This window comes from Salvelinus alpinus, chromosome 13 (genome assembly GCF_045679555.1).
Source record: "Salvelinus alpinus chromosome 13, SLU_Salpinus.1, whole genome shotgun sequence".
Lineage (NCBI taxonomy): Eukaryota > Metazoa > Chordata > Actinopteri > Salmoniformes > Salmonidae > Salvelinus > Salvelinus alpinus.
This window is the reverse complement of record NC_092098.1, coordinates 53959645-53987294: the sequence shown is the minus strand read 5'-3', so window position 1 is coordinate 53987294 and position 27650 is coordinate 53959645. Positions and strand designations below refer to the sequence as shown.

The window sequence follows — 27650 nt, the reverse complement described above, 5'->3', positions numbered from 1 at the left end:
CCCCAATGGAGCGGACGAGGAAAACTGTGGTGAGAGAGGGAGACAGAGTGTGTGTGTGTGTGTGTGTGTGTGTGTGTGTGTGTGTGTGTGTGTGTGTGTGTGTGTGTGTGTGTGTGTGTGTGTGTGTGTGTGTGTGTGTGTGTTACGTACCCTTCGCAAAATGTCCGTTTTGGACGAGACTTAATGACCAAAATTATCCTATTTATTATTTATACTTTGTATTTCATTTGACACTAGAATAAATGTTTCTGACTCATTTAATTTCATGTTTCATTTGAACCATAGAAGTTGTTTATTTTGATTTAGTTGCTCTTTAACTAACGGAATCAGCCGTGTTAGGTCTGGACTGGTAGATCTCCAGACCAACCCTGATGTAGACGGTACCAAACCATGGGTTTTGTTTGTCAGCGGGCAATAGACTTCCAGGTATCTGGAAAGGTGACTTTAACGCGTGCAGAATATTCTGGATGAAAAGCAGAAGTATCCTACTACATGTTGTTACATTTCACATACTATAAAACGAAAACATTTTGCTTAGTCTACTATTTAGGACGCAAGTATGTGTATCCGGACTAGGTCTGTTGAGGTTACCGCCACACCTTCAGTCACGAGTCATGAAGGCAGGATAATCAGGCTTCTCCGTGCTCTGATGCTGCTGATGGTCATTATTAGTCTACCAAGCGTTGCTAACTGCCTGGTACTCAGCACTCTATTGTCCCTCTAATCTAATCTCAAAATGTAATGGAAAATCTGATCAAACACTTCATGGGAGCCCACGAGTTCAGGTTGCGCAACATTTTCTATAGGCTCTGCAATTGTGCGAGAAAACAGAGTGATGGCCTCTACTAAAAATAGGAGGATAAGCTTTCTATAGGCTAGGCCTACTATATTTATTTTTCAACTTTCTAAATGTTAAGTACATTGTTTCTCTTTACAACAGGAGTATAGCCTACCATGAAAATAAACCACGGGGGAAAGTGTCCTGCATTTTTTTGCGACTTTTTGAAACTCGCACACCTCATGTATCCTTTTTGAATCATACTTGCACACCTCATGTATCCTAGTCCATAGACCTATAAGGTTTGCATCACAACTAAAGTGGCCAAATAACTTCTTAAAATTAAGCACACTAATTCGCTCTACATGGGGTGTAGAGCCTAACTGGCATACATAAGCAGGGTGTGAGTTTCAAGTTTGGGGGAAGATCATTTTCACCATAACAAAATGCACCTTTATTATAAAAGCATTACCTGCATAATTGCATTTGCGGTCCACTTTTGATAATGGTGTTTTCCTGCTAATGGAACATTCACTCTTATAGCCTACTGCCATGCGCACATCACTGAGCTTATAATGTGAAGAAATAGCCTGATAGTTGATCAACATTTTAAGCTAAACGTTCTGATCTGTTGCTTCAGCCTCAGTTGTTTTTAATGTAAGTGGTTGTATTAGTTTGGGATCTATCGCATCCCATAATAACTGTCCCAGACTGTTGGGAATATTTATTTCTCGCACAGAATAGAACAGGTCGACTGTTGCACTATGGGGGATAGTAGATTGACATACTAGTTATTTGGCTGTTCATTAGAGCTACTCATCTTGTTGGTAAATGTGGACAGTACTTCCAATATCTTCAATATGCACCTCGGAATTGGATAAGGACACGCGCAGTTGCGTCTCCGATGTGTTGGGTCTTCACTTGTAGCCTGTGAGAAAGACCCGGTCACATGATGGAGCGCAACACGCCCTCAGGGAGAAGGGAAGAACGGCCACTGGCCGTAAAAGGCATTGGATTTTCTTAGGGTGCATTACGGCCACACAAAGGGGATCTCGTCGTGAAATTCGAGGCAATTATCAAGTGCTTGTCATATTGTGAATGAGAGAATGATGAAGTGTGTACAGCCTGCGCAAAAAAAACAAAGCAGAGCTCATGCCTTTCTAGTGACTTTTTTCAAATCATCATTAGAGTCTCATCATGCAGCCTTACAATGTATTAAATCTAAACATATTAGTTTGTAGAACAAATCTAAAAATAAGCATATAGGAATACATATTTCTTTGTTAACCTCTCAACACAGAACAGACGCATGTGCTCACTTTCTCAAATCGTTTTTTAAATTCAGGTTTGTTCAATTGTATTCTTCATACTATAAAATAATGCCAAATCTTGTCTGATAAATGAATTAGTGTAGCCCACAGCAATATGGTATAGCCAGATCAGGACCTAACATAAGGACAACTCAGAGTATGCTATTATTTTCTTCTGAAATAGACTACATTTTCTTCATATGTTGCTTCTTTAGACCTGTCTAAAATAAAATAAATAATGGATTTATTGTGAAGGTGTAGGCTATGGGGCGGCAGGTAGCCTAGTGGTTAGAGAGTTGGACTAGTAACCGAAAGGTTGCAAAATCGAATCCCTGAGCTGACAAGGTACAAATCTGTCATTCTGCCCCCCTGTAGGCCATCATTGAAAATAAGAATTTGTTCTTAACTGACTAGTTAAATAAAGGTTAAATATATTATATTAAATTAAATAAAGGTTAAATATATTACGTGGATGTTCCAAAGGTCTGCTTGTGCGGAAGCCAGAAGATGTTAAATGTGTTTAAGTTAATTAACGGTTAATTACCGTGAGAGCGACAGTGATTTGCTTGACAATCGCTGATGAAATTTCGTGACCGCCACAGCACTAATCCGGACACTGTCAATGTGTAACGCTAGCTCCAACTATGACTATAATATTACCTTGTGTCTGTAGGGGACAACAGCGGATGGGCGGACATCTTTGATCGAACCGTCAGAAAGGTCGACCCACAGGGCCTACCACCACCAGAAGTCTGCTGTCAGTGTGTATGCTTGTGTCAGTGTTTGTGTTTGTGTAAAACATGTGTGTGTTTGTTTGTTAGTTTGTGTGTTTGTGTGTTAGTTTGTGTGTTAGTTTGTGTGTTTGTGTGTCAGTGTGTGTGTTTGTGCTTGTGTCAGTCTGTGTTTGTGTGTTAGTTTGTGTGTTTGTGTGTCAGTTTGTGTTTCTGTGTGTCAGTTTGTGTGTTTGTGTGTCAGTGTGTGTGTTTGTGTGTCAGTTTGTGCATCAGTGTGTGTGTGTGTGTGTGTGTGTGTGTGTGTGTGTGTGTGTGTGTGTGTGTGTGTGTGTGTGTGTAGTGCTGTATTAACTGTGTGTGTGTGTAGTCTTGCAGCAGTACCCAGAGCATTGTGACTGTATCAAGACAGAACTGGAGTGTGTAGAAGTCAACCTACATGACGTTCCTCAAGTCTCCACCAATGTCACCTGGCTGTAAGTACCTCTCTCGGTGTGTGTGTGTGTGTTTGTCTGTGGTGTGTGTTTGTCCAATTTGGGTTATTTGGTAACCCAACGCTGGGTAAGTAATGGACATACCACCCGCTGGGTAATTTTTACCCAGCCAGTTGGGTTGCGTGAATAGCCCAACATGTCGGGTTGTTGGGATTGCCCAAACATAGGTTAATTTAACCATCAGTTGGATATTTTTTTACTCTCATGCTGGGTTGACCTAGCAGCTGGGTCTTTTTGAATATATACCTTAATCTATTTTCTGGAGGTATGGCTTATTAGGGGCGTGGCTTTCAGACAGAGCTAATTGGCCACCCGTGAGAGTAAATTCCATTCTTGTTCATCATGTTTACATAGTGCAGGATAAAATGTTTCCCCACAAAAAATTCTATTTTACATATTCTTCTATACTATTAATATTATTTATTACATATTACAATAACATATACAGCCTTATTGAATCCCAGCAATTATCAGGAATCAAGGTAAGGCCCAAGTGCAGACTGTGTGAAGTAACAATATTTATTATAACCACAGGGGCAGGCAAACAACAGGTCAAGGCAGGCAGGGGTCGATCATCCAGAGGTGGAGCAAAGGTACCGGACGGCCAGCAGGGTCAGGGGTCAGGGTCAGGGTCAGGCAGTGGTCAGGCGGGCGGGTACAGGGTCAGGACAGGCAAAGGTCAAAAACCAGGAGGACGAGAAAAATTGAGACTTGGGAAAAACAGGAGCTGAGATCAAACGCTGGTAGGCTTGAACAAATGAGATGAACTGGCATCAGACAGACAGAAAATACAGGTATAAATACACAGGGGATAATGGGGAAGATGGGCGATACCTGGAGGGGGGTGGAGACAAGCACAAGTGAAACAGATCAGGACGTGACAACAATAGGATTTACATAGGCTTTTAGGGAACTCATACACCTCAGTAAGCATTATTGAAGCTTTAAAAATGTGAATGTGCCTTCACCTTAACATGTGATAACTATACAACAGAACACATGAACGGGAATTACATTTATTCTCACGGGTGGTTAAAAAATAACTATCTGAAAAAGCCAGACTCCTGCTAAACTACGCCTCCAGTCTTCTGATCTGAACTGATGGGTCATTATCTCAGTACCCCAGCATTAATAAACCAGCATCAATAACCCAGCATCAATAACACAGCATCAATAACACAGCAGTTTTTAAAGAAAACAACCCAACTAAGTGACCCAATGCCTGCAACCCAGCAGCAGGGTCAACCTAAAAACCCAGCAGCAGGGTCAACCAAACCACCCAGCAGCAGGATCAACCTAACAACCCAGCAGCAGGGTCAACCAAACAACCCAGCAGCAGGGTCAACCTAACAACCCAGTAGCAGGGTCAACCTAACAACCCAGCAGCAGGATCAACCTAACAACCCAGCAGCAGGGTCAACCAAACCACCCAGCAGCAGGGTCAACCTAACAACCCAGCAGCAGGGTCAACCAAACAACCCAGCAGCAGGGTCAACCAAACCACCCAGCAGCAGGGTCAACCAAACAACCCAGTAGCAGGGTCAACCTAACAACCCAGCAGCAGGATCAACCTAACAACCCAGCAGCAGGGTCAACCAAACAACCCAGCAGCAGGGTCAACCTAACAACCCAGTAGCAGGGTCAACCTAACAACCCAGCAGCAGGATCAACCTAACAACCCAGCAGCAGGGTCAACCAAACCACCCAGCAGCAGGGTCAACCTAACAACCCAGCAGCAGGGTCAACCAAACAACCCAGCAGCAGGGTCAACCAAACAACCCAGCAGCAGGGTCAACCGAACAACCCAGCAGCAGGGTCAACCAAACAACCCAGCAGCAGGGTCAACCTAACAACCCAGCAGCAGGGTCAACCTAACAACCCAGCAGCAGGGTCGACCAAACAACCCAGCAGCAGGGTCAACCTAACAACCCAGCAGCAGGGTCAACCAAACAACCCAGCAGCAGGGTCAACCTAACAACCCAGCAGCAGGGTCAACCTAACAACCCAGCAGCAGGGTCAACCAAACAACCCAGCAGCAGGGTCAACCAAACAACCCAGCAGCAGGGTCAACCTAACAACCCAGCAGCAGGGTCAACCTAACAACCCAGCAGCAGAGTCGACCTAACAACCCAGCAGCAGGGTCAACCTAACAACCCAGCAGCAGGGTCAACCAAACAACCCAGCAGCAGGGTCAACCAAACAACCCAGCAGCAGAGTCGACCTAACAACCCAGCAGCAGGGTCAACCTAACAACCCAGCAGCAGGGTCAACCTAACAACCCAGCAGCAGGGTCAACCAAACAACCCAGCAGCAGGGTCAACCTAACAACCCAGCAGCAGGCTCAACCAAACAACCCATCAGCAGGGTCAACCTAACAACCCATCAGCAGGGTCAACCTAACAACCCAGCAGCAGGGTCAACCAAACAACCCAGCAGCAGGGTCAACCTAACAACCCAGCAGCAGGGTCAACCTAACAACCCAGCAGCAGGGTCAACCAAACAACCCAGCAGCAGGGTCAACCTAACAACCCAGCAGCAGGGTCAACCTAACAACCCAGCTGCAGGGTCAACCAAACAACCCAGCAGCAGGGTCAACCTAACAACCCAGCAGCAGGGTCAACCAAACAACCCAGCAGCAGGGTCAACCTAACAACCCAGCAGCAGGGTCAACCAAACAACCCAGCAGCAGGGTCAACCAAACAACCCAGCAGCAGGGTCAACCTAACCACCCAGCAGCAGGGTCAACCTAACAACCCAGCAGCAGGGTCAACCTAACAACCCAGCAGCAGGGTTAACCTAACAACCCAGCAGCAGGGTCAACCAAACCACCCAGCAGCAGGGTCAACCTAACAACCCAGTAGCAGGGTCAACCTAACAACCCAGCAGCAGGGTCAACCTAACAACCCAGCAGCAGGGTCAACCAAACCACCCAGCAGCAGGGTCAACCTAACAACCCAGCAGCAGGGTCAACCTAACAACCCAGCAGCAGGGTCAACCTAACAACCCAGCAGCAGGGTCAACCTAACAACCCAGCAGCAGGGTCAACCTAACAACCCAGCAGCAGGGTCAACCTAACAACCCAGCAGCAGGGTCAACCTAACAACCCAGCAGCAGGGTCAACCTAACAACCCAGCAGCAGGGTCGACCTAACCCAGAAGTTTTAAGAGTGTGTGTGTATGCTTTTACAACCATGTGGCCTTTGCTTGTGTATGTACCGGATTTGTGTCTGTGTTTGTGGTGGCGAGGTTTCGTTACAGTCCCGGAGACCTAGAGATGTGTTTGGTTTGATCCCGAAAATGCTTTTTAGTCCCTTACAGGCTACATTATAATCAATCATTTGTCGATTATGTATCCGTGAAACTGGTCAGTGGTGTCTGCTAAATTCAGTTTCTTTAACTTTCCAAGAGAGAATGAAATCGAAATCACAAGTATAATGCAAAGCCATTGATTGGTTCTAAAGGGACACAATCCATCTCATAAATCGATAAATAAAATGGAGTGGAGATGAAAGACTGTAGACAGCGTTGCCCAGGGGACTAGAGTTATCCAGGGCCTGGAGTTTTTTTTGTATTTTACCCAGTAAGTTGACTGAGAACACATTCTCAATTACAGTAATGACCTGGTGAATTGTTAAAGGGGAGAGGAGGAATGAGCCAATTGTAAGCTGGGTATGATTAGGTGACCATATGAGGGCCAGATTGTAAATTTAGCCAGGACACCGGCGTTAACACCCCTACTCTTACGATAAGTGGCATGGGATCTTTAGTGACCCCAGGGAGTCAGGACACCCATTTAACGTCCCATCTGAAAGACAGCACCCTACATAGGGAAATGTCCCCAATCACTGCCCCCGGGCATTGGGATATCTTATAAGACCTCCTACAGGCCCTCCAACACCACTCCAGCAGCATCTGGTCTCCCATCCAGGGACCGACCAGGACCAACCCTGCTAAGCTGCAGAAGCAAGCCAGCAGTGGGATGCAGGGTGGTACGCTGCTGGCGAGAGATACCCAGGGCCTGGAGGACTAGAGTTACCCAGGGCCTGGAGGACTAGAGTTACCCAGGGCCTGGAGGACTAGAGTTACCCAGGGCCTGGAGGACTAGAGTTACCCAGGGCCTGGAGGACTAGAGTTACCCAGGGCCTGGAGGACTAGAGTTACCCAGGGCCTGGAGGACTAGAGTTACCCAGGGCCTGGAGAACTAGAGTTACCCAGGGCCTGGAGGACTAGAGTTACCCAGGGCCTGGAGGACTAGAGTTACCCAGGGCCTGGAGGACTAGAGTTACCCAGGGCCTGAAGGACTAGAGTTACCCAGGGCCTGGAGGACTAGAGTTACCCAGGGCCTGGAGGACTAGAGTTACCCAGGGCCTGAAGGACTAGAGTTACCCAGGGCCTGGAGGACTAGAGTTACCCAGGGCCTGGAGGACTTACAGTACCATTCAAAAGCTTGAACACCTACTCACCTACTCAAGTTTATTAGTATTTTTTTTAAAAATTTTGTACATTGTAGAATAGTGAAGATATCAAAACTATGAAAAAACACATATGGAATCATGTAGTAACCAGAAAAGTGTTAAACAAATCAAAATATATTTTATATTTGAGATTCTTCAAAGTAGCCACCGCCTTGATGACAGCTTTACACACTCTTGGCATTCTCTCAACCAGCTTAATGAGGAATGCTTTTCCAACAGTCTTGAAGGAGTTCCCACATATCCTGAGCACTTGTTGGCTGCTTTTCCTTCACTCTGTGGTCCAACCATCTCAATTGGTTTGAGGTCGGGTGATTGTGGAGTCCAGGTCATCTGATGCAGCACTCCTTCATTCTCCTTCTTGGTCAAATAGCCCTTACACAGCCTGGAGGTGTGTTGGGTCATTGTCCTACTGAAAAACAAATGATAGTCCCACTAAGAGCAAACCAGATGGGATGGCGTATCGCTGCAGAATGCTGTGGTAGCCATGCTGGTTAAGTGTGCCTTGAATTGTAAATAATTCACTGACAGTGTCACCAGCAAAGCACCATCACACCTCCTCCTCCATGCTTCACGGTGGGAACCACACATGCGGAGATCATCCGTTCACCTACTCTGCGTCTTACAAGGACACGGCTGTTGGAACCAAAAATCTCACATTTGGTCTCATCAGACCAAAGGACAGATTTCCACCGGTCTAATGTCCATTGCTTGTGTTTCTTTGCCCAAGCAAGTCTCTTTTTCTTATTGGTGTCCTTTAGTAGTGGTTTCCTTGCAGCAATTCGACCATGAAGGCCTGATTCACAAAGTCTCCTCTGAACAGTTGATGTTGAGATGTGTCTGTTACTTGAACTCTGTGAAGCATTTATTTGGGCTGCAATCTGAGGTGCAGTTAACTCTAATGAATTTATCCTGTGCAGCAGAGGTAACTCTGGGTCTTCCTTTCCTGTGGCGGTCCTCATGAGAGCCAGTTTCATCGTGGCGCTTGATGGTTTTTGCAACTGCACTTGAAGAAACTTCAATGTTCTTGAAATTTTCCGGAATGACTGACCTTCATGTCTTAAAGTAATGATGGACTGTCATTTCTGTTTGCTTATTTGATCTGTTCTTACCATTGTATGGACTTGGTCTTTTACCAAATAGGGCTATCTTCTGTATACCACCCCTACCATGTCATAACACAACTGTTTGGCTCAAACGCATTAAGAAGGAAAGAAATTCCACAAATTCATATTTAACAAGGTACACCTGTTAACTGAAATACATTCCAGGTGACTACTTCATGAAGCTGGTTGAGAGAATGTAAAGAGTGTGTAAAGCTGTCATCAAGGGTGGCTACTATGAAGAATCTCAAATATAAAATATTTGTTTGGTTACTACATGATTCCATATGTGTTATTTCATAGTTTTGATGTCTTCACTATTATTCTACAATGTAGAAAATAGTAAAAATAAAGAAAAAGCCTTTAATGAGTAGGTTTGTCCAAACTTTGACTGGTACAGTATGTTTTATGGATTATAAATAACATGCTGTCTAACTCACATCGTGTGTGTGTGTGTGTGTGTGTGTGTGTGTGTGTGTGTGTGTGGTGTTCTGTGTAACCATAGTAACGGTACGGTGTTGTCTGGTTCCTGTTGCAGGTCTCTGAAGAGTAACAAGATAAAGAGCTTGTCTGACAACATCTTCTCCAAATACACACACCTGCAGAGACTGTGAGTACTAAAACTGGACTAGACTGGATTTGACTGGACACAACTGGACTGGACTGGATTTGACTGGACACAACTGGACTGGACTGGATTTGACTGGACTGGATTTGACTGGACACAACTGGAATGGACTGGATTTGACTGGACTGGATTTGACTGGACACGACTGGACTGGACTGGATTTGACTGGACTGGATTTGACTGGACACGACTGGACTGGACTGGATTTGACTGGACACAACTGGACTGGACTGGATTTGACTGGACTGGATTTGACTGGACACAACTGGACTGGACTGGATTTGACTGGACACAACTGGACTGGACTGGATTGGACTGGACTGGACTGGATTTATTGTCAAGTCAGTTATACTTTTGTTGTCCATTTGCGTGAAAATTATTGAGTTCATGTATCAAAGTTGACTAGTCATCCTGTTAGAAAGGCTATCATAGTTAGAAACATGTCTGGGTTTGAGACTGTTATCCTACTGAGATAAAGTTGACTAGTCATCCTGTTAGAAAGGCTATCATAGTTAGAAACATGTCTGGGTTTGAGACTGTTATCCTACTGAGATAAAGTTGACTAGTCATCCTGTTAGAAAGGCTATCATAGTTAGAAACATGTCTGGGTTTGAGACTGTTATCCTACTGAGATAAAGTCTAGTCCAGATATATAAGGGTAACCAGGCAGCCTTGGTCGGTATTGAATCCCGGCCTAGATTCTAGTTGTTGTACTAGTGATTCTTACGAAACATAGAGAACACTAGAAAACGCTCTGGATACGTGGTCAAACAGCTTGTTTTAATGGATTTCATAGACACAGCCCGAGGAGGACCATCACGTTCATCATTATTCTCATTCGATGTTCACAGGGGAAATAGCAGATATACAGTGGGGAGAACAAGTATTTGATACACTGCCGATTTTGCAGGTTTTCCTACTTACAAAGCATGTAGAGGTCTGTAATTTTTATCATAGGTACACTTCAACTGTGAGAGACGGAATCTAAAACAAAAATCCAGAAAATCACATTGTATGATTTTTAAATAATTAATTTGCATTTTATTGCATGACATAAGTATTTGATCACCTACCAACCAGTAAGAATTCCGGCTCTCACAGACCTGTTAGTTTTTCTTTAAGAAGCCCTCCTGTTCTCCACTCATTACCTGTATTAACTGCACCTGTTTGAACTCGTTACCTGTATAAAAGACACCTGTCCACACACAATCAAACAGATTCCAACCTCTCCACAATGGCCAAGACCAGAGAGCTGTGTAAGGACATCAGGGATAAAATTGTAGACCTGCACAAGGCTGGGATGGGCTACAGGACAATAGGCAAGCAGCTTGGTGAGAAGGAAACAACTGTTGGCGCAATTATTAGAAAATGGAAGAAGTTCAAGATGACGGTCAATCACCCTCGGTCTGGGGCTCCATGCAAGATTTCACCTCGTGGGGCATCAATGATCATGAGGAAGGTGAGGGATCAGCCCAGAACTACACGGCAGGACCTGGTCAATGACCTGAAGAGAGCTGGGACCACAGTCTCAAAGAAAACCATTAGTAACACACTACGCCGTCATGGATTAAAATCCTGCAGCGCACGCAAGGTCCCCCTGCTTAAGCCAGTGCATGTCCAGGCCTGTCTGAAGTTTGCCAATGACCATCTGGATGATCCAGAGGAGGAATGGGAGAAGGTCATGTGGTCTGATGAGACAAAAATAGAGCTTTTTGGTCTAACTCCACTCGCCGTGTTTGGAGGAAGAAGAAGTATGAGTACAACCCCAAGAACACCATCCCAACCGTGAAGCATGGAGGTGGAAACATCATTCTTTGGGGATGCTTTTCTGCAAAGGGGACAGGACGACTGCACCGTATTGAGGGGAGGATGGATGGGGCCATGTATCGCGAGATCTTGGCCAACAACCTCCTTCCCTCAGTAAGAGCATTGAAGATGGGTCGTGGCTGGGTCTTCCAGCATGACAACGACACGAAGCACACAGCCATGGCAACTAAGGAGTGGCTCCGTAAGAAGCATCTCAAGGTCCTGGAGTGGCCTAGCCAGTCTCCAGACCTGAACCCAATAGAAAATCTTTGGAGGGAGCTGAAAGTCCGTATTGCCCAGCGACAGCCCCGAAACCTGAAGGATCTGGAGAAGATCTGTAGGGAGGAGTGGGCCAAAATCCCTGCTGCAGTGTGTGCAAACCTAGTCAAGAACTACAGGAAACGTATGATCTCTGTAATTGCAAACAAAGGTTTCTGTACCAAATATTAAGTTCTGCTTTTCTGATGTATCAAATACTTATGTCATGCAATAAAATGCAAATTAATTACTTAAAAATCATACAATGTGATTTTCTGGATTTTTGTTTTAGATTCCGTCTCTCACAGTTGAAGTGTACCTATGATAAAAATTACAGACCTCTACATGCTTTGTAAGTAGGAAAACCTGCAAAATCGGCAGTGTATCAAATACTTGTTCTCCCCACTGTATCAGTGTAACCAGGTAACCCTGGTTCCTGGAGTACCACAGGCCCTTCATGTTCATGATTTAACCGATCTGGGAGACCAGGTAACCCTGGTTCCTGGAGTACCACAGGCCCTTCATGTTCATGATTTAACCGATCTGGGAGACCAGGTAACCCTGGTTCCTGGAGTACCACAGGCCCTTCATGTTCATGATTTAACCGATCTGGGAGACCAGGTAACCCTGGTTCCTGGAGTACCACAGGCCCTTCATGTTCATGATTTAACCGATCTGGGAGACCAGGTAACCCTGGTTCCTGGAGTACCACAGGCCCTTCATGTTCATGATTTAACCGATCTGGGAGACCAGGTAACCCTGGTTCCTGGAGTACCACAGGCCCTTCATGTTCATGATTTAACCGATCTGGGAGACCAGGTAACCCTGGTTCCTGGAGTACCACAGGCCCTTCATGTTCATGATTTAACCAATCTGGGAGACCAGGTAACCCTGGTTCCTGGAGTACCACAGGCCCTTCCTGTTCATGATTTAACCGATCTGGGAGACCAGGTAACCCTGGTTCCTGAAGTACCACAGGCCCTTCATGTTCATGATTTAACCGATCTGGGAGACCAGGTAACCCTGGTTCCTGAAGTACCACAGGCCCTTCATGTTCATGATTTAACCGATCTGGGAGACCAGGTAACCCTGGTTCCTGGAGTACCACAGGCCCTTCCTGTTCATGATTTAACCGATCTGGGAGACCAGGTAACCCTGGTTCCTGGAGTACCACAGGCCCTTCATGTTCATGATTTAACCGATCTGGGAGACCAGGTAACCCTGGTTCCTGAAGTACCACAGGCCCTTCCTGTTCATGATTTAACCGATCTGGGAGACCAGGTAACCCTGGTTCCTGGAGTACCACATGTCACGCCCTGACCTTAGAGAGCTTTTTATGTCTCTATTTTGCTTTGGTCAGGGAGTGATTTGGGTGGGCATTCTATGTTAATTTTTCTATGTTTTTGTATTTCTTTGTTTTGGCCGGGGTGTGGTTCTCAATCAGGGGCAGCTGTCTGTCGTTGTCTCTGATTGGGAACCATACTTAGGTAGCATTTCCCCACCTGTGTTTTTGTGGGTAGTTATTTTCTGTTTAGTGTTTTTCTGCACCTGACAGGACTGTTTCGGTTTTGCTTCTCACTTTGTTATTTTGTTCTAGTGTTCAGTGTTTAATAAATATCATGAACACTTACCACGCTGCACTTTGGTCCGATCCTTCTTCATGCAACGATGACCGTTACCCTTCATGTTCATGATTTAACCGATCTGGAAGACCAGGTAACCCTGGTTCCTGAAGTACCACAGGCCCTTCATGTTCATGATTTAACCGATCTGGGAGACCAGGTAACCCTGGTTCCTGAAGTACCACAGGCCCTTCATGTTCATGATTTAACCGATCTGGGAGACCAGGTAACCCTGGTTCCTGGAGTACCACAGGCCCTTCCTGTTCATGACTTAACCGATCTGGGAGACCAGGTAACCCTGGTTCCTGAAGTACCACAGGCCCTTCATGTTCATGATTTAACCGATCTGGGAGACCAGGTAACCCTGGTTCCTGGAGTTCCACAGGCCCTTCATGTTCATGATTTAACCGATCTGGGAGACCAGGTAACCCTGGTTCCTGGAGTACCACAGGCCCTTCATGTTCATGATTTAACCGATCTGGGAGACCAGGTAACCCTGGTTCCTGGAGTACCACAGGCCCTTCCTGTTCATGATTTAACCGATCTGGGAGACCAGGTAACCCTGGTTCCTGGAGTACCACAGGCCCATCATGTTCATGATTTAACCGATCTGGGAGACCAGGTAACCCTGGTTCCTGAAGTACCACAGGCCCTTCATGTTCATGATTTAACCGATCTGGGAGACCAGGTAACCCTGGTTCCTGGAGTACCACAGGCCCTTCCTGTTCATGATTTAACCGATCTGGGAGACCAGGTAACCCTGGTTCCTGGAGTACCACAGGCCCTTCCTGTTCATGATTTAACCGATCTGGGAGACCAGGTAACCCTGGTTCCTGGAGTACCACAGGCCCTTCCTGTTCATGATTTAACCGATCTGGGAGACCAGGTAACCCTGGTTCCTGGAGTACCACAGGCCCTTCATGTTCATGACTTAACCGATCTGGAAGACCAGGTAACCCTGGTTCCTGGAGTACCACAGGCCCTTCATGTTCATGATTTAACCGATCTGGGAGACCAGGTGTGTTGAATAAGGAATACCTAGGATAGGATAAAGTAATCCTTCTGACCCCCCCCTTAAAAGATTTAGATGCACTATTGTAAAGTGGTTGTTCCACTGGATGTCATAAGGTGAATGCACCAATTTGTAAGTCGCTCTGGATAAGAGCGTCTGCTAAATGACTTAAATGTAAATGTAATGTAAATGAATTAAGGCAATCACTGAACTGATCAATTAGCTCCATTGGTCAGGTGTTGTGCCTCGTTTGGACAAAGAAAAAAATTGTGCAGTACTACAGGAATAGGGTTGCCTGGTCGTTAACCAGGTTTCCTAGGAATTAGCTAATACAAGTTAACACAGAGTTTTCCCAAACCCAAGTTTGGGTTTTTGGCCCTAGAACTAAACAGCTAATTCAACTAACCATCTCATCATCAAGCTTTAGATTATTTGAATCAGCTGTGTAGTGCTGGCGCAAAAAAACCTAAATGTGTACCCAGAAGGGGCCCCAGAACCGAGTTTGAGAAACACTGAGTTACCACCTGGACCTACCAGGACAGGTTTTTCACGCAAGGTATAGTGCACCAGGTCATTTGGCAAAATGTACAATCTGATGTACAGCAACAACCTGGGGGAATAATGGTTGTGTATGAGAGGACTGATTGGTTGAGAGGACTGATTGGTTGAGAGGACTGATTGGTTGAATGAATCAAAGTGTCTGGAGAAAGCATTAAAATTACAGGACTGTTTGCATAAAACACGAACGTGGAAGTGAATGTAAATATGCGACCGATAATTTGGTTTTGAAAACAGTTCCACTACACATCTAAACTCATACAATATTGTACAGCAAATGTGTAATTTGGGATATCTATCTCATAATATATTCAGGATTTTAGGGAACATCTCCAATGGCAGGCTCTTCCCTATGTAGTGCACTACTTTTGACCAGAGCTCTATGGGTTCTGGTCTAAAGTAGTGCACTATATAGGGAATAGGGTGCCATAGGGCTCTGATCTAAAGTAGTGTACTATATAGGGAATAGGGTACCGTTTTTTATATTTAACCTTTATTTAAAAAGGCACTTCGATCATTTCAAGCCCTATTCGTCCACTTCTGTTGAATAGGATTAATTTTTAAATGATTTTTCATATTTGTACTATATTCTTGAGCTTGTATTCTCTGAAGTGACTACAACTCAGCGATTTATAACTCATTTTATTACCAGAAAGGTCATATTTTAACCTTTTCTGGCAGTATAAGCATTACTAGGTATTGTTTTTGGCCCCTCTCAGGATAAATCATTACTTTGGCGTATGTCTACTTAGAAGGAAATCTACATTTAACTGGCCTTAAAACCGGCTTATATGAGGATTGGAGGATTCCTTGGATAAGGCGCAAAATGGTCCTCAAATACAGCTGCCTCTGTTTAAGGCCGGGTCCAAAATGGCACCCTATTCCCTAATAGTGCACTACTTTAGACCAGAGCCCTATGGCACCCTATTCCCTATATATAGTGCACTACTTTAGATCAGAGCCCTATGGAACCCTATTCCCTATATAGTGCACTACTTTAGACCAGAGCTCTATGGCACCCTATTCCCTATATAGTGCACTACTTTAGACCAGAGCCCTATTGGGCAGCAGGTAGCCTAGTGGTTAGAGCGTTGGACTAGTAACTGAAAGGTTGCAAGATTGAATCCCCGAGCTGACGGTAAAAAATCTGTCGTTCTGCCCCTGAACAAGGCAGTTAATTAACCCACTGTTCTAGGCCGTCATTGTAAATTAGAATTTGTTCTTAACTGACTTGCCAAGTTAAATATAGCAACAACTTACACCTTTTTTTTAATAACTGTACAATAAATATTGTATAGTCAATTTAATTGGCACCCTTTTATTTTATTTAACTGACGACAGAACTATTTTCTGCCCAGCGTTCCTCTGAGCGTGGCAGAGTCGTCAATCAAATGCCTGCTAACTCGTAAAAATGTCAGCTTTAAGCTAAAAGTGACGTCGTCCCTCTTGTGACCAAGAGAAAGTTGTTTCAAACTCTACAAATGATTTTTATGTTGAGAGCTCTGTAAATCCATCTGGGAACGTCACAGTGAGATGAGACTGTTGTTTTTTAGCTGTAATCGCTAGACTCTCTCTCTCTCTTTCTCATATCCCGTATTGTCAGAGGAGCTACGAGGTTCACAGGCACAGGAAATCAATCCTTGGTTCTGATAGGCCAGAAAATGTGATGTGTCACTCCCTATGCAATAAGGTGTCAGATTTCACATACTGCATCTCAGCTGAGAAGTTAACACCAGAGAGTTAACACCAGCGAGTTAACACCAGAGAGTTAACAGCAGAGAGTTAACACCAGCAAGTTAACAGCAGAGAGTTAACACCAGAGAGTTAACACCAGAGAGTTAACACCAGAGAGTTAACAGCAGCGAGTTAACACCAGAGAGTTAACAGCAGAGAGTTAACACCAGCAAGTTAACAGCAGAGAGTTAACACCAGAGAGTTAACACCAGAGAGTTAACACCAGAGAGTTAACAGCAGAGAGTTAACACCAGAGAGTTAACAGCAGAGAGTTAACACCAGAGAGTTAACAGCAGAGAGTTAACACCAGAGAGTTAACACCAGAGAGTTAACACCAGAGAGTTAACAGCAGAGAGTTAACACCAGAGAGTTAACAGCAGAGAGTTAACACCAGAGAGTTAACACCAGAGAGTTAACAGCAGAGAGTTAACACCAGAGAGTTAACAGCAGAGAGTTAACACCAGCGAGTTAACACCAGAGTTAACACCAGAGAGTTAACACCAGAGAGTTAACACCAGAGAGTTAACACCAGAGAGTTAACACCAGCGAGTTAACACCAGCGAGTTAACACCAGAGAGTTAACACCAGAGAGTTAACAGCAGAGAGTTAACACCAGAGAGTTAACACCAGAGAGTTAACACCAGCGAGTTAACACCAGAGTTAACACCAGAGAGTTAACAGCAGAGAGTTAACAGCAGAGAGTTAACACCAGCAAGTTAACAGCAGAGAGTTAACACCAGAGAGTTAACACCAGAGAGTTAACAGCAGAGAGTTAACACCAGAGAGTTAACAGCAGAGAGTTAACACCAGAGAGTTAACACCAGAGAGTTAACACCAGAGAGTTAACAGCAGAGAGTTAACACCAGAGAGTTAACACCAGAGAGTTAACACCAGCGAGTTAACACCAGAGTTAACACCAGAGAGTTAACACCAGCGAGTTAACACCAGAGTTAACACCAGAGAGTTAACACCAGAGAGTTAACACCAGAGAGTTAACACCAGAGAGTTAACACCAGAGAGTTAACACCAGAGTTAACACCAGAGAGTTAACACCAGAGAGTTAACACCAGAGTTAACACCAGAGAGTTAACACCAGAGAGTTAACAGCAGAGAGTTAACACCAGAGAGTTAACAGCAGAGAGTTAACACCAGAGTTAACACCAGAGAGTTAACACCAGAGAGTTAACACCAGAGAGTTAACACCAGAGTTAACACCAGAGAGTTAACACCAGAGAGTTAACACCAGAGAGTTAACAGCAGAGAGTTAACACCAGAGAGTTAACACCAGAGAGTTAACACCAGAGAGTTAACACCAGAGTTAACACCAGAGAGTTAACAGCAGAGAGTTAACACCAGAGAGTTAACACCAGAGTTAACACCAGAGTTAACACCAGAGTTAACACCAGCGAGTTAACACCAGAGTTAACACCAGAGAGTTAACACCAGAGTTAACACCAGAGAGTTAACACCAGAGTTAACACCAGAGAGTTAACACCAGAGTTAACACCAGCGAGTTAACACCAGAGTTAACACCAGAGAGTTAACAGCAGAGAGTTAACACCAGAGAGTTAACAGCAGAGAGTTAACACCAGAGAGTTAACACCAGAGAGTTAACACCAGCGAGTTAACACCAGAGTTAACACCAGAGAGTTAACACCAGAGTTAACACCAGCGAGTTAACACCAGAGTTAACACCAGAGAGTTAACACCAGAGTTAACACCAGAGTTAACACCAGAGAGTTAACACCAGAGAGTTAACACCAGAGAGTTAACACCAGAGAGTTAACACCAGAGAGTTAACACCAGAGAGTTAACACCAGAGTTAACACCAGAGAGTTAACACCAGAGAGTTAACACCAGAGAGTTAACACCAGAGAGTTAACACCAGAGTTAACACCAGAGAGTTAACACCAGAGTTAACACCAGAGTTAACACCAGAGAGTTAACACCAGAGAGTTAACACCAGAGAGTTAACACCAGAGAGTTAACACCAGAGAGTTAACACCAGAGAGTTAACACCAGAGAGTTAACACCAGAGAGTTAACACCAGAGAGTTAACAGCAGAGAGTTAACACCAGAGAGTTAACACCAGAGAGTTAACACCAGAGAGTTAACACCAGAGAGTTAACACCAGAGAGTTAACACCAGAGAGTGGCATGTGAAGCAGGACAACCAGAATTTTCACTGTTCACAGAAAGGTCAGTCTGAACCGGTCCAGAAATAGTCAAAGTGCACTACTTTTGCCCAGGACCTATATCCACAAAGCATCTCAGAGTAGAAGTGGTCTTAAGTGCTGAAAATAGAGACATTTTGCTCCTACACCCCAAATAAGGTTATTGAGAGTGATGCCATAGGGGGCCTGTTTTAGGGTCTCTGAAGAATGGGATGGTTCTTTGAAGAACCGTTTAAATTTCCCAAACCAGAAATGTTCCCGGCCCTCCAGAACTGGAATTGAGTAGCCCAGCTGTAAGGTTTTAAGTACTGGTGTGCCAACATGGCCATACTCGCAATCATACGTGTAAGTTGACAGTTGATATAAGTAGGAATGCCAAAAAAATGAAATTGACAAAATACCTCTCAGCAAGTTCTGACTGCAAAAACAATTGCAACAGATTAGGAACAGCGTCGGAGGGGTGGGTGTGTCTGTCCTCAACTTGCAGTGGGGCAGCCAAGTTTGCTCTCATTCAGTCAGAATGCGCATCAACGTTTCATCATTTTCCCCTACCCTCTCCCCGCTTGTTAGATATTACGCACATTGATAGGTTGATTAATAAACTCCATGTTATTTATCATAGTGGCAAGAAGCAACAATCTAAATGATCAGATCCAAAACATTCAAGGAAGAATTATTGGGTGAAATTATGAATCGAGTGGATGGAGAAGTACAGCTTCGCTCTATCCAATCCGAGCTGCAGGATCTAAATTTTGCCCGCCCTTCTCGTTATAGACAGGCCAACCAGCCAGTCGAGTTATTTAGACCACGTAGGTCATGTGTCCAACTCATACCGCCGAGGGCCGAGTGTCTGCGGGGTTTTCGCTCCTCCCTTGTACTTGATTGATTAAGGTCAGTAATTAGTAAGGAACTCACCTGGTTGTCTAGGGCTCAGTAAGGAACTCACCTCACCTGGTTGTCTAGGTCTCAGTAAGGAACTCCCCTCACCTGGTTGTCTAGGTCTCAGTAAGGAACTCCCCTCACCTGGTTGTCTAGGGCTCAGTAAGGAACTCCCCTCACCTGGTTGTCTAGGTCTCAGTAAGGAACTCCCTTCACCTGGTTGTCTAGGTCTCAGTAAAGAACTCCCTTCACCTGGTTGTCTAGGTCTCAGTAAGGAACTCACCTGGTTGTCTAGGGCTCAGTAAGGAACTCCCCTCACCTGGTTGTCTAGGGCTCAGTAAGGAACTCCCCTCACCTGGTTGTCTAGGTCTCAGTAAGGAACTCACTTGGTTGTCTAGGGCTCAGTAAGGAACTCACCTGGTTGTCTAGGGCTCAGTAAGGAACTCACCTGGTTGTCTAGGTCTCAGTAAGGAACTCCCTTCACCTGGTTGTCTAGGGCTCAGTAAGGAACTCACCTGGTTGTCTAGGTCTCAGTAAGGAACTCCCTTCACCTGGTTGTCTAGGTCTCAGTAAGGAACTCCCCTCACCTGGTTGTCTAGGTCTCAGTAAGGAACTCCCCTCACCTGGTTGTCTAGGTCTCAGTAAGGAACTCCCTTCACCTGGTTGTCTAGGTCTCAGTAAGGAACTCCCCTCACCTGGTTGTCTAGGTCTCAGTAAGGAACTCCCTTCACCTGGTTGTCTAGGTCTCAGTAAGGAACTCCCCTCACCTGGTTGTCTAGGTCTCAGTAAGGAACTCCCCTCACCTGGTTGTCTAGGTCTCAGTAAGGAACTCCCCTCACCTGGTTGTCTAGGGCTCAGTAACGAACTCCCTTCACCTGGTTGTCTAGGTCTCAGTAAGGAACTCCCCTCACCTGGTTGTCTAGGGCTCAGTAAGGAACTCCCCTCACCTGGTTGTCTAGGGCTCAGTAAGGAACTCCCCTCACCTGGTTGTCTAGGGCTCAGTAAGGAACTCCCCTCACCTGGTTGTCTAGGTCTCAGTAAGGAACTCCCTTCACCTGGTTGTCTGGGTCTCAGTAAGGAACTCCCTTCACCTGGTTGTCTAGGTCTCAGTAAGGAACTCCCTTCACCTGGTTGTCTAGGTCTCAGTAAGGAACTCCCTTCACCTGGTTGTCTAGGTCTCAGTAAGGAACTCCCTTCACATTTTTGTCTAGGGCTCAGTAAGGAACTCCCCTCACCTGGTTGTCTAGGTCTCAGTAAGGAACTCCCTTCACCTGGTTGTCTAGGGCTCAGTAAGGAACTCCCTTCACCTGGTTGTCTAGGGCTCAGTAAGGAACTCCCTTCACCTGGTTGTCTAGGTCTCAGTAAGGAACTCCCTTCACCTGGTTTTCTAGGTCTCAGTAAGGAACTCCCTTCACCTGGTTGTCTAGGTCTCAGTAAGGAACTCCCCTCACCTGGTTGTCTAGGGCTCAGTAAGGAACTCCCCTCACCTGGTTGTCTAGGTCTCAGTAAGGAACTCCCTTCACCTGGTTGTCTAGGGCTCAGTAAGGAACTCCCCTCACCTGGTTGTCTAGGTCTCAGTAAGGAACTCCCTTCACCTGGTTGTTTAGGTCTCAGTAAGGAACTCCCTTCACCTGGTTGTCTAGGTCTCAGTAAGGAACTCACCTGGTTGTCTAGGTCTCAGTAAGGAACTCCCTTCACCTGGTTGTCTAGGTCTCAGTAAGGAACTCCCTTCACCTGGTTGTCTAGGTCTCAGTAAGGAACTCCCTTCACCTAGTTGTCTAGGTCTCAGTAAGGAACTCCCTTCACCTGGTTGTCTAGGTCTCAGTAAGGAACTCCCCTCACCTGGTTGTTTAGGTCTCAGTAAGGAACTCCCTTCACCTGGTTGTCTAGGTCTCAGTAAGGAACTCCCTTCACCTGGTTGTCTAGGTCTCAGTAAGGAACTCCCTTCACCTGGTTGTCTAGGTCTCAGTAAGGAACTCCCTTCACCTGGTTGTCTAGGTCTCAGTAAGGAACTCCCTTCACCTGGTTGTCTAGGTCTCAGTAAGGAACTCCCCTCACCTGGTTGTCTATGGCTCAGTAAGGAACTCCCTTCACCTGGTTGTCTAGGTCTCAGTAAGGAACTCCCTTCACCTGGTTGTCTAGGTCTCAGTAAGGAACTCCCTTCACCTGGTTGTCTAGATCTCAGTAAGGAACTCCCTTCACCTGGTTGTCTAGGTCTCAGTAAGGAACTCCCTTCACCTGGTTGTCTAGGGCTCAGTAAGGAACTCCCCTCACCTGGTTGTCTAGGTCTCAGTAAGGAACTCCCTTCACCTGGTTGTCTAGGTCTCAGTAAGGAACTCCCTTCACCTGGTTGTCTAGGTCTCAGTAAGGAACTCCCTTCACCTGGTTGTCTAGGTTTCAGTAAGCAACTCCCCTCACCTGGTTGTCTAGGTCTCAGTAAGGAACTCCCTTCACCTGGTTGTCTAGGTCTCAGTAAGGAACTCCCTTCACCTGGTTGTCTAGGTCTCAGTAAGGAACTCCCTTCACCTGGTTGTCTAGGTCTCAGTAAGGAACTCCCTTCACCTGGTTGTCTAGGTCTCAGTAAGGAACTCCCCTCACCTGGTTGTCTAGGTCTCAGTAAGGAACTCACCTGGTTGTCTAGGTCTCAGTAAGGAACTCCCTTCACCTGGTTGTCTAGGTCTCAGTAAGGATCTCACCTGGTTGTCTAGGTCTCAGTAAGGAACTCACCTGGTTGTCTAGGTCTCAGTAAGGAACTCACCTGGTTGTCTAGGTCTCAGTAAGGAACTCACCTGGTTGTCTAGGTCTCAGTAAGGAACTCTCCTCACCTGGTTGTCTAGGGCTCAGTAAGGAACTCACCTGGTTGTCTAGGTCTCAGTAAGGAACTCCCTTCACCTGGTTGTCTAGGTCTCAGTAAGGAACTCCCTTCACCTGGTTGTTTAGGTCTCAGTAAGGAACTCCCTTCACCTGGTTGTCTAGGTCTCAGTAAGGAACTCCCTTCACCTGGTTGTCTAGGTCTCACTAAGGAACTCCCCTCACCTGGTTGTCTAGGTCTCAGTAAGGAACTCACCTCCCCTGGTTGTCTAGGGCTCAGTAAGGAACTCACCTGGTTGTCTAGGTCTCAGTAAGGAACTCCCTTCACCTGGTTGTCTAGGTCTCAGTAAGGAACTCCCTTCACCTGGTTGTCTAGGTTTCAGTAAGCAACTCCCCTCACCTGGTTGTCTAGGTCTCAGTAAGGAACTCCCTTCACCTGGTTGTCTAGGTCTCAGTAAGGAACTCCCTTCACCTGGTTGTCTAGGTCTCAGTAAGGAACTCCCTTCACCTGGTTGTCTAGGTCTCAGTAAGGAACTCCCTTCACCTGGTTGTCTAGGTCTCAGTAAGGAACTCCCCTCACCTGGTTGTCTAGGTCTCAGTAAGGAACTCACCTGGTTGTCTAGGTCTCAGTAAGGAACTCCCTTCACCTGGTTGTCTAGGTCTCAGTAAGGATCTCACCTGGTTGTCTAGGTCTCAGTAAGGAACTCACCTGGTTGTCTAGGTCTCAGTAAGGAACTCACCTGGTTGTCTAGGTCTCAGTAAGGAACTCACCTGGTTGTCTAGGTCTCAGTAAGGAACTCTCCTCACCTGGTTGTCTAGGGCTCAGTAAGGAACTCACCTGGTTGTCTAGGTCTCAGTAAGGAACTCCCTTCACCTGGTTGTCTAGGTCTCAGTAAGGAACTCCCTTCACCTGGTTGTTTAGGTCTCAGTAAGGAACTCCCTTCACCTGGTTGTCTAGGTCTCAGTAAGGAACTCCCTTCACCTGGTTGTCTAGGTCTCACTAAGGAACTCCCCTCACCTGGTTGTCTAGGTCTCAGTAAGGAACTCACCTCCCCTGGTTGTCTAGGGCTCAGTAAGGAACTCACCTGGTTGTCTAGGTCTCAGTAAGGAACTCCCCTCACCTGGTTGTCTAGGTCTCAGTAAGGAACTCCCTTCACCTGGTTGTCTAGGTCTCAGTAAGGATCTCACCTGGTTGTCTAGGTCTCAGTAAGGAACTCACCTGGTTGTCTAGGTCTCAGTAAGGATCTCACCTGGTTGTCTAGGTCTCAGTAAGGAACTCACCTGGTTGTCTAGGTCTCAGTAAGGAACTCACCTGGTTGTCTAGGTCTCAGTAAGGAACTCTCCTCACCTGGTTGTCTAGGGCTCAGTAAGGAACTCACCTGGTTGTCTAGGTCTCAGTAAGGAACTCCCTTCACCTGATTGTCTAGGTCTCAGTAAGGAACTCTCCTCACCTGGTTGTCTAGGTCTCAGTAAGGAACTCTCCTCACCTGGATGTCTAGGTCTCAGTAAGGAACTCAACTGGTTGTCTAGGTCTCGGTAAGGAACTCCCTTCACCTGGTTGTCTAGGTCTCAGTAAGGAACTCCCTTCACCTGGTTGTCTAGGGCTTGATGGAAAGGAAAAAACTCAAACCCAGTAGACACTAGGCCCTCTATAGAATGAGTTCGACAACCCTGACATAGAACCTCACACGTGAACTGACTGACATAAAATGCGTACGTATGAAAATTATGAATAATTTACCCAAAATACTCTGATCATAATCGTATCCCAAAAATTGCACATATCTGTTATGATACTAGTTTTTAGTCTTATTAGCATATTTCCCAGGATGCCTTTCGAGTGAATTTTAGAGTTACCAGTACCACCCATGACTATGTAAGTTAGTGACAGAGATCTAGTTGTTGCAATCATTAATTTTCAGTCCTGTGGCCTTGAAGTGAGATCCTACGTTAACAAGCTGTCATACAATTTGTATTATTTAATATTATAACGCTTTTCATTAACCCTAATTTAGTTAATTACTTGTTGAAAACATTTGCTTAGTTTTCCCCTGAAGGTCTGTTGTGGCCAATAATTAAGGCTTTCGGATATACACTGAGTATACTAAATATTAGGAACACGTAAGGAACCCCCCCCCCCCCCCCCTCACTTTTGCCTTCAGAACAGACTCAATTCGTCGGGGCATAGACTCCACAAGGTGTCAAATACGTTCCATAGGGATTCTGGGTCCATGTTGACTCCAATGCTTCCCACAGTTGTGTCAAATTGGCTGGATATTCTTCTTTGAGTGATGGGCCATTCTTGATACAAACAGGAAACTGTTGACCATGAAAAAGCCCAGCAGCATTGCAGTTCTTGACACAAACCGGTGCGCCTGGCACATACTACCATACCCTGTTCAAAGACACAAAAATATTTTGTCTTGTCCATTCACTCTCTGAATGGTACACATACTCAATCCATATTTCTAGTCTTAAAAATCCTTCTTTAAAATCTCTAGAGGATTAACCCCTTTTTTCCCAAATTTCACCTAAAATGACATCTAACATCTGACAATCTAACTGCCTGTATCTCAGGCCCTGAAGCAAGGATATGCATATTCTTGGTACCATTTGAAAGGAAACACTTTGAAGTTTATGGAAATGTGAAAGGAATGTAGTAGAATATAACACAATAGATCTGGTAAAAGATAATACAAAGAAGAAAAAAAAACTTTTTTTTTTTTTTTTTTTTGTACCATCATCTTTGAAATGCAAGCGAAAGGCAATCATGTATTATTCCAGCCCAGGTGCAATTTAGATTGTGGCCACTAGATGGCAGCAGTGTATGTGCAACGTTTTGGACTGATCCAATGAACCATTGCATGTCTGTTCAAAATGTTGTATCAAGACTGCCCAAATGTGCCTAATTTGTTTATTAATAACTTTTCATGTTCAAAATTGTGCACTCTCCTCAAACAATAGCATGGTATTCTTACGCTGTAATAGCTACTGTAAATTGGACAGTGCAGTTAGATTAACAAGAATGTAAGCTTTCTGCCAACATCAGATATGTCCATGTCCTGGGAAATGCTCTTGTCACTTACAACTTCATGCTAATCGCATTATCCTACGTTAGGTCAACCGTCACGTTGAAGGGACACCGATCCCGAAGACGTTTATAAACCCATCTCCTCCCCTTCATTGAAGCTGATTTAACAAGTGACATCAATAAGGGATCATAGCTTTCACCTAGATTAACCTGGACAGTCTGTCATGGAAAGAGCAGGAGTTATTACTTCGTACATTCAGTGTAGGTAATGGAGTTTAACTTAAATGATAACATTCACCTAGGAACTCACTTGGTGAAAGCTACAGGCCTTTCTAAAAGAAATAATTCAACAACCATGTCTCTCTCTGTCAATAACAAATACAGTCATGGGTGTTAATGCAAAACAATTTACCCAACAAACAAAAAAGAAGGCATGCTGGGAAATATGTAAATTAGGCTTTTACACCAGACAGTGTTAAAATGTCCACACTAACCTGTCATATAGTGATCTGTAATAACACTATCTGACATCTCTCAGGGAGAGATTCACTATTTAATATAGCTACTATCAATCACACAGAGAAAACACAAACAAACAAACACACACACACACATAGGAATGCACATTGCGTGCCTCCTACTTATTCGGTTCTTAATCATCAGGCTGGAGGTAGGCGAGCGGGTTAAGAGGTTGGGACAGTAATTGAAAGGTTGGTAGAGGGGAGCGGTTAAGAGGTTGGGACAGTAATTGAAGGTTGGTAGGCGAGCGGTTAAGAGGTTAGGACAGTAATTGAAAGGTTGGTAGAGGGGAGCGGTTAAGAGGTTAGGACAGTAATTGAAGGTTGGTAGGCGAGCGGGTTAAGAGGTTGGGACAGTAATTGAAGGTTGGTAGGCGAGCGGTTAAGAGGTTGGGACAGTAATTGAAAGGTTGGTAGGTGAGCGGGTTAAGAGGTTGGGACAGTAATTGAAAGGTTGGTAGGCGAGCGGGTTAAGAGGTTGGGACAGTAATTGAAGGTTGGTAGAGGGGAGCGGGTTAAGAGGGTGGGACAGTAATTGAAAGGTTGGTACAGGGGAGCGGATTAAGAGGGTGGGACAGTAATTGAAAGGTTGGTACAGGGGAGCGGGTTAAGAGGGTGGGACAGTAATTGAAAGGTTGGTACAGGGGAGCGGGTTAAGAGGTTGGGACAGTAATTGAAAGGTTGGTACAGGGGAGCGGGTTAAGAGGTTGGGACAGTAATTGAAGGTTGGTAGCGAGCGGTTAAGAGGTTAGGACAGTAATTGAAAGGTTGGTACAGGGGAGCGGGTTAAGAGGGTGGGACAGTAATTGAAAGGTTGGTAGGCGAGCGGGTTAAGAGGTTGGGACAGTAATTGAAAGGTTGGTAGGCGAGCGGGTTAAGAGGGTGGGACAGTAATTGAAAGGTTGGTACAGGGGAGCGGGTTAAGAGGGTGGGACAGTAATTGAAAGGTTGGTACAGGGGAGCGGGTTAAGAGGGTGGGACAGTAATTGAAAGGTTGGTACAGGGGAGCGGGTTAAGAGGGTGGGACAGTAATTGAAAGGTTGGTACAGGGGAGCGGGTTAAGAGGGTGGGACAGTAATTGAAAGGTTGGTACAGGGGAGCGGGTTAAGAGGTTGGGACAGTAATTGAAAGGTTGGTACAGGGGAGCGGGTTAAGAGGTTGGGACAGTAATTGAAGGTTGGTAGCGAGCGGTTAAGAGGTTAGGACAGTAATTGAAAGGTTGGTACAGGGGAGCGGGTTAAGAGGGTGGGACAGTAATTGAAAGGTTGGTAGGGGAGCGGGTTAAGAGGTTGGGACAGTAATTGAAAGGTTGGTACAGGGGAGCGGGTTAAGAGGGTGGGACAGTAATTGAAAGGTTGGTACAGGGGAGCGGGTTAAGAGGTTGGGACAGTAATTGAAAGGTTGGTACAGGGGAGCGGGTTAAGAGGGTGGGACAGTAATTGAAAGGTTGGTAGGGGAGCGGTTAAGAGTTTGGGACAGTAATTGAAAGGTTGGTAGGCGAGCGGGTTAAGAGGTTGGGACAGTAATTGAAGGTTGGTAGAGGGGAGCGAGGTCCCATACATTATTATTTTATACATTATTATTTAATTTTCATTTTAAAGGAACTCAATCCAGATTTAAACTTACTCTTGAACGTTGTAATAGTAGAATGCACAAGGTGTATTTTTCAAACATTAGGTTGTGTATCATCAGTTTTCCGCTTGTTAATCGTTGTATAACTCTTTATAACTTGT

General features: G+C 45.3%; 1 protein-coding gene across 1 annotated transcript in view; it reads left to right on the top strand.

Annotated features, from left to right (window-relative positions):
* The window catches only part of LOC139537932 (relaxin receptor 2-like), a 145249-nt gene that overhangs the window by 113 nt on the left and 117486 nt on the right, over window positions 1-27650 (top strand). The window contains exons 1-4 of the mRNA XM_071339832.1: window positions 1-29; window positions 2762-2845; window positions 3190-3295; window positions 9426-9497. The exon at window positions 1-29 is cut by the window's left edge and continues 113 nt beyond it. Of these exons, the coding sequence (XP_071195933.1) occupies window positions 1-29; window positions 2762-2845; window positions 3190-3295; window positions 9426-9497 (291 nt within the window). The remainder of the gene's footprint in view (window positions 30-2761; window positions 2846-3189; window positions 3296-9425; window positions 9498-27650) is intronic.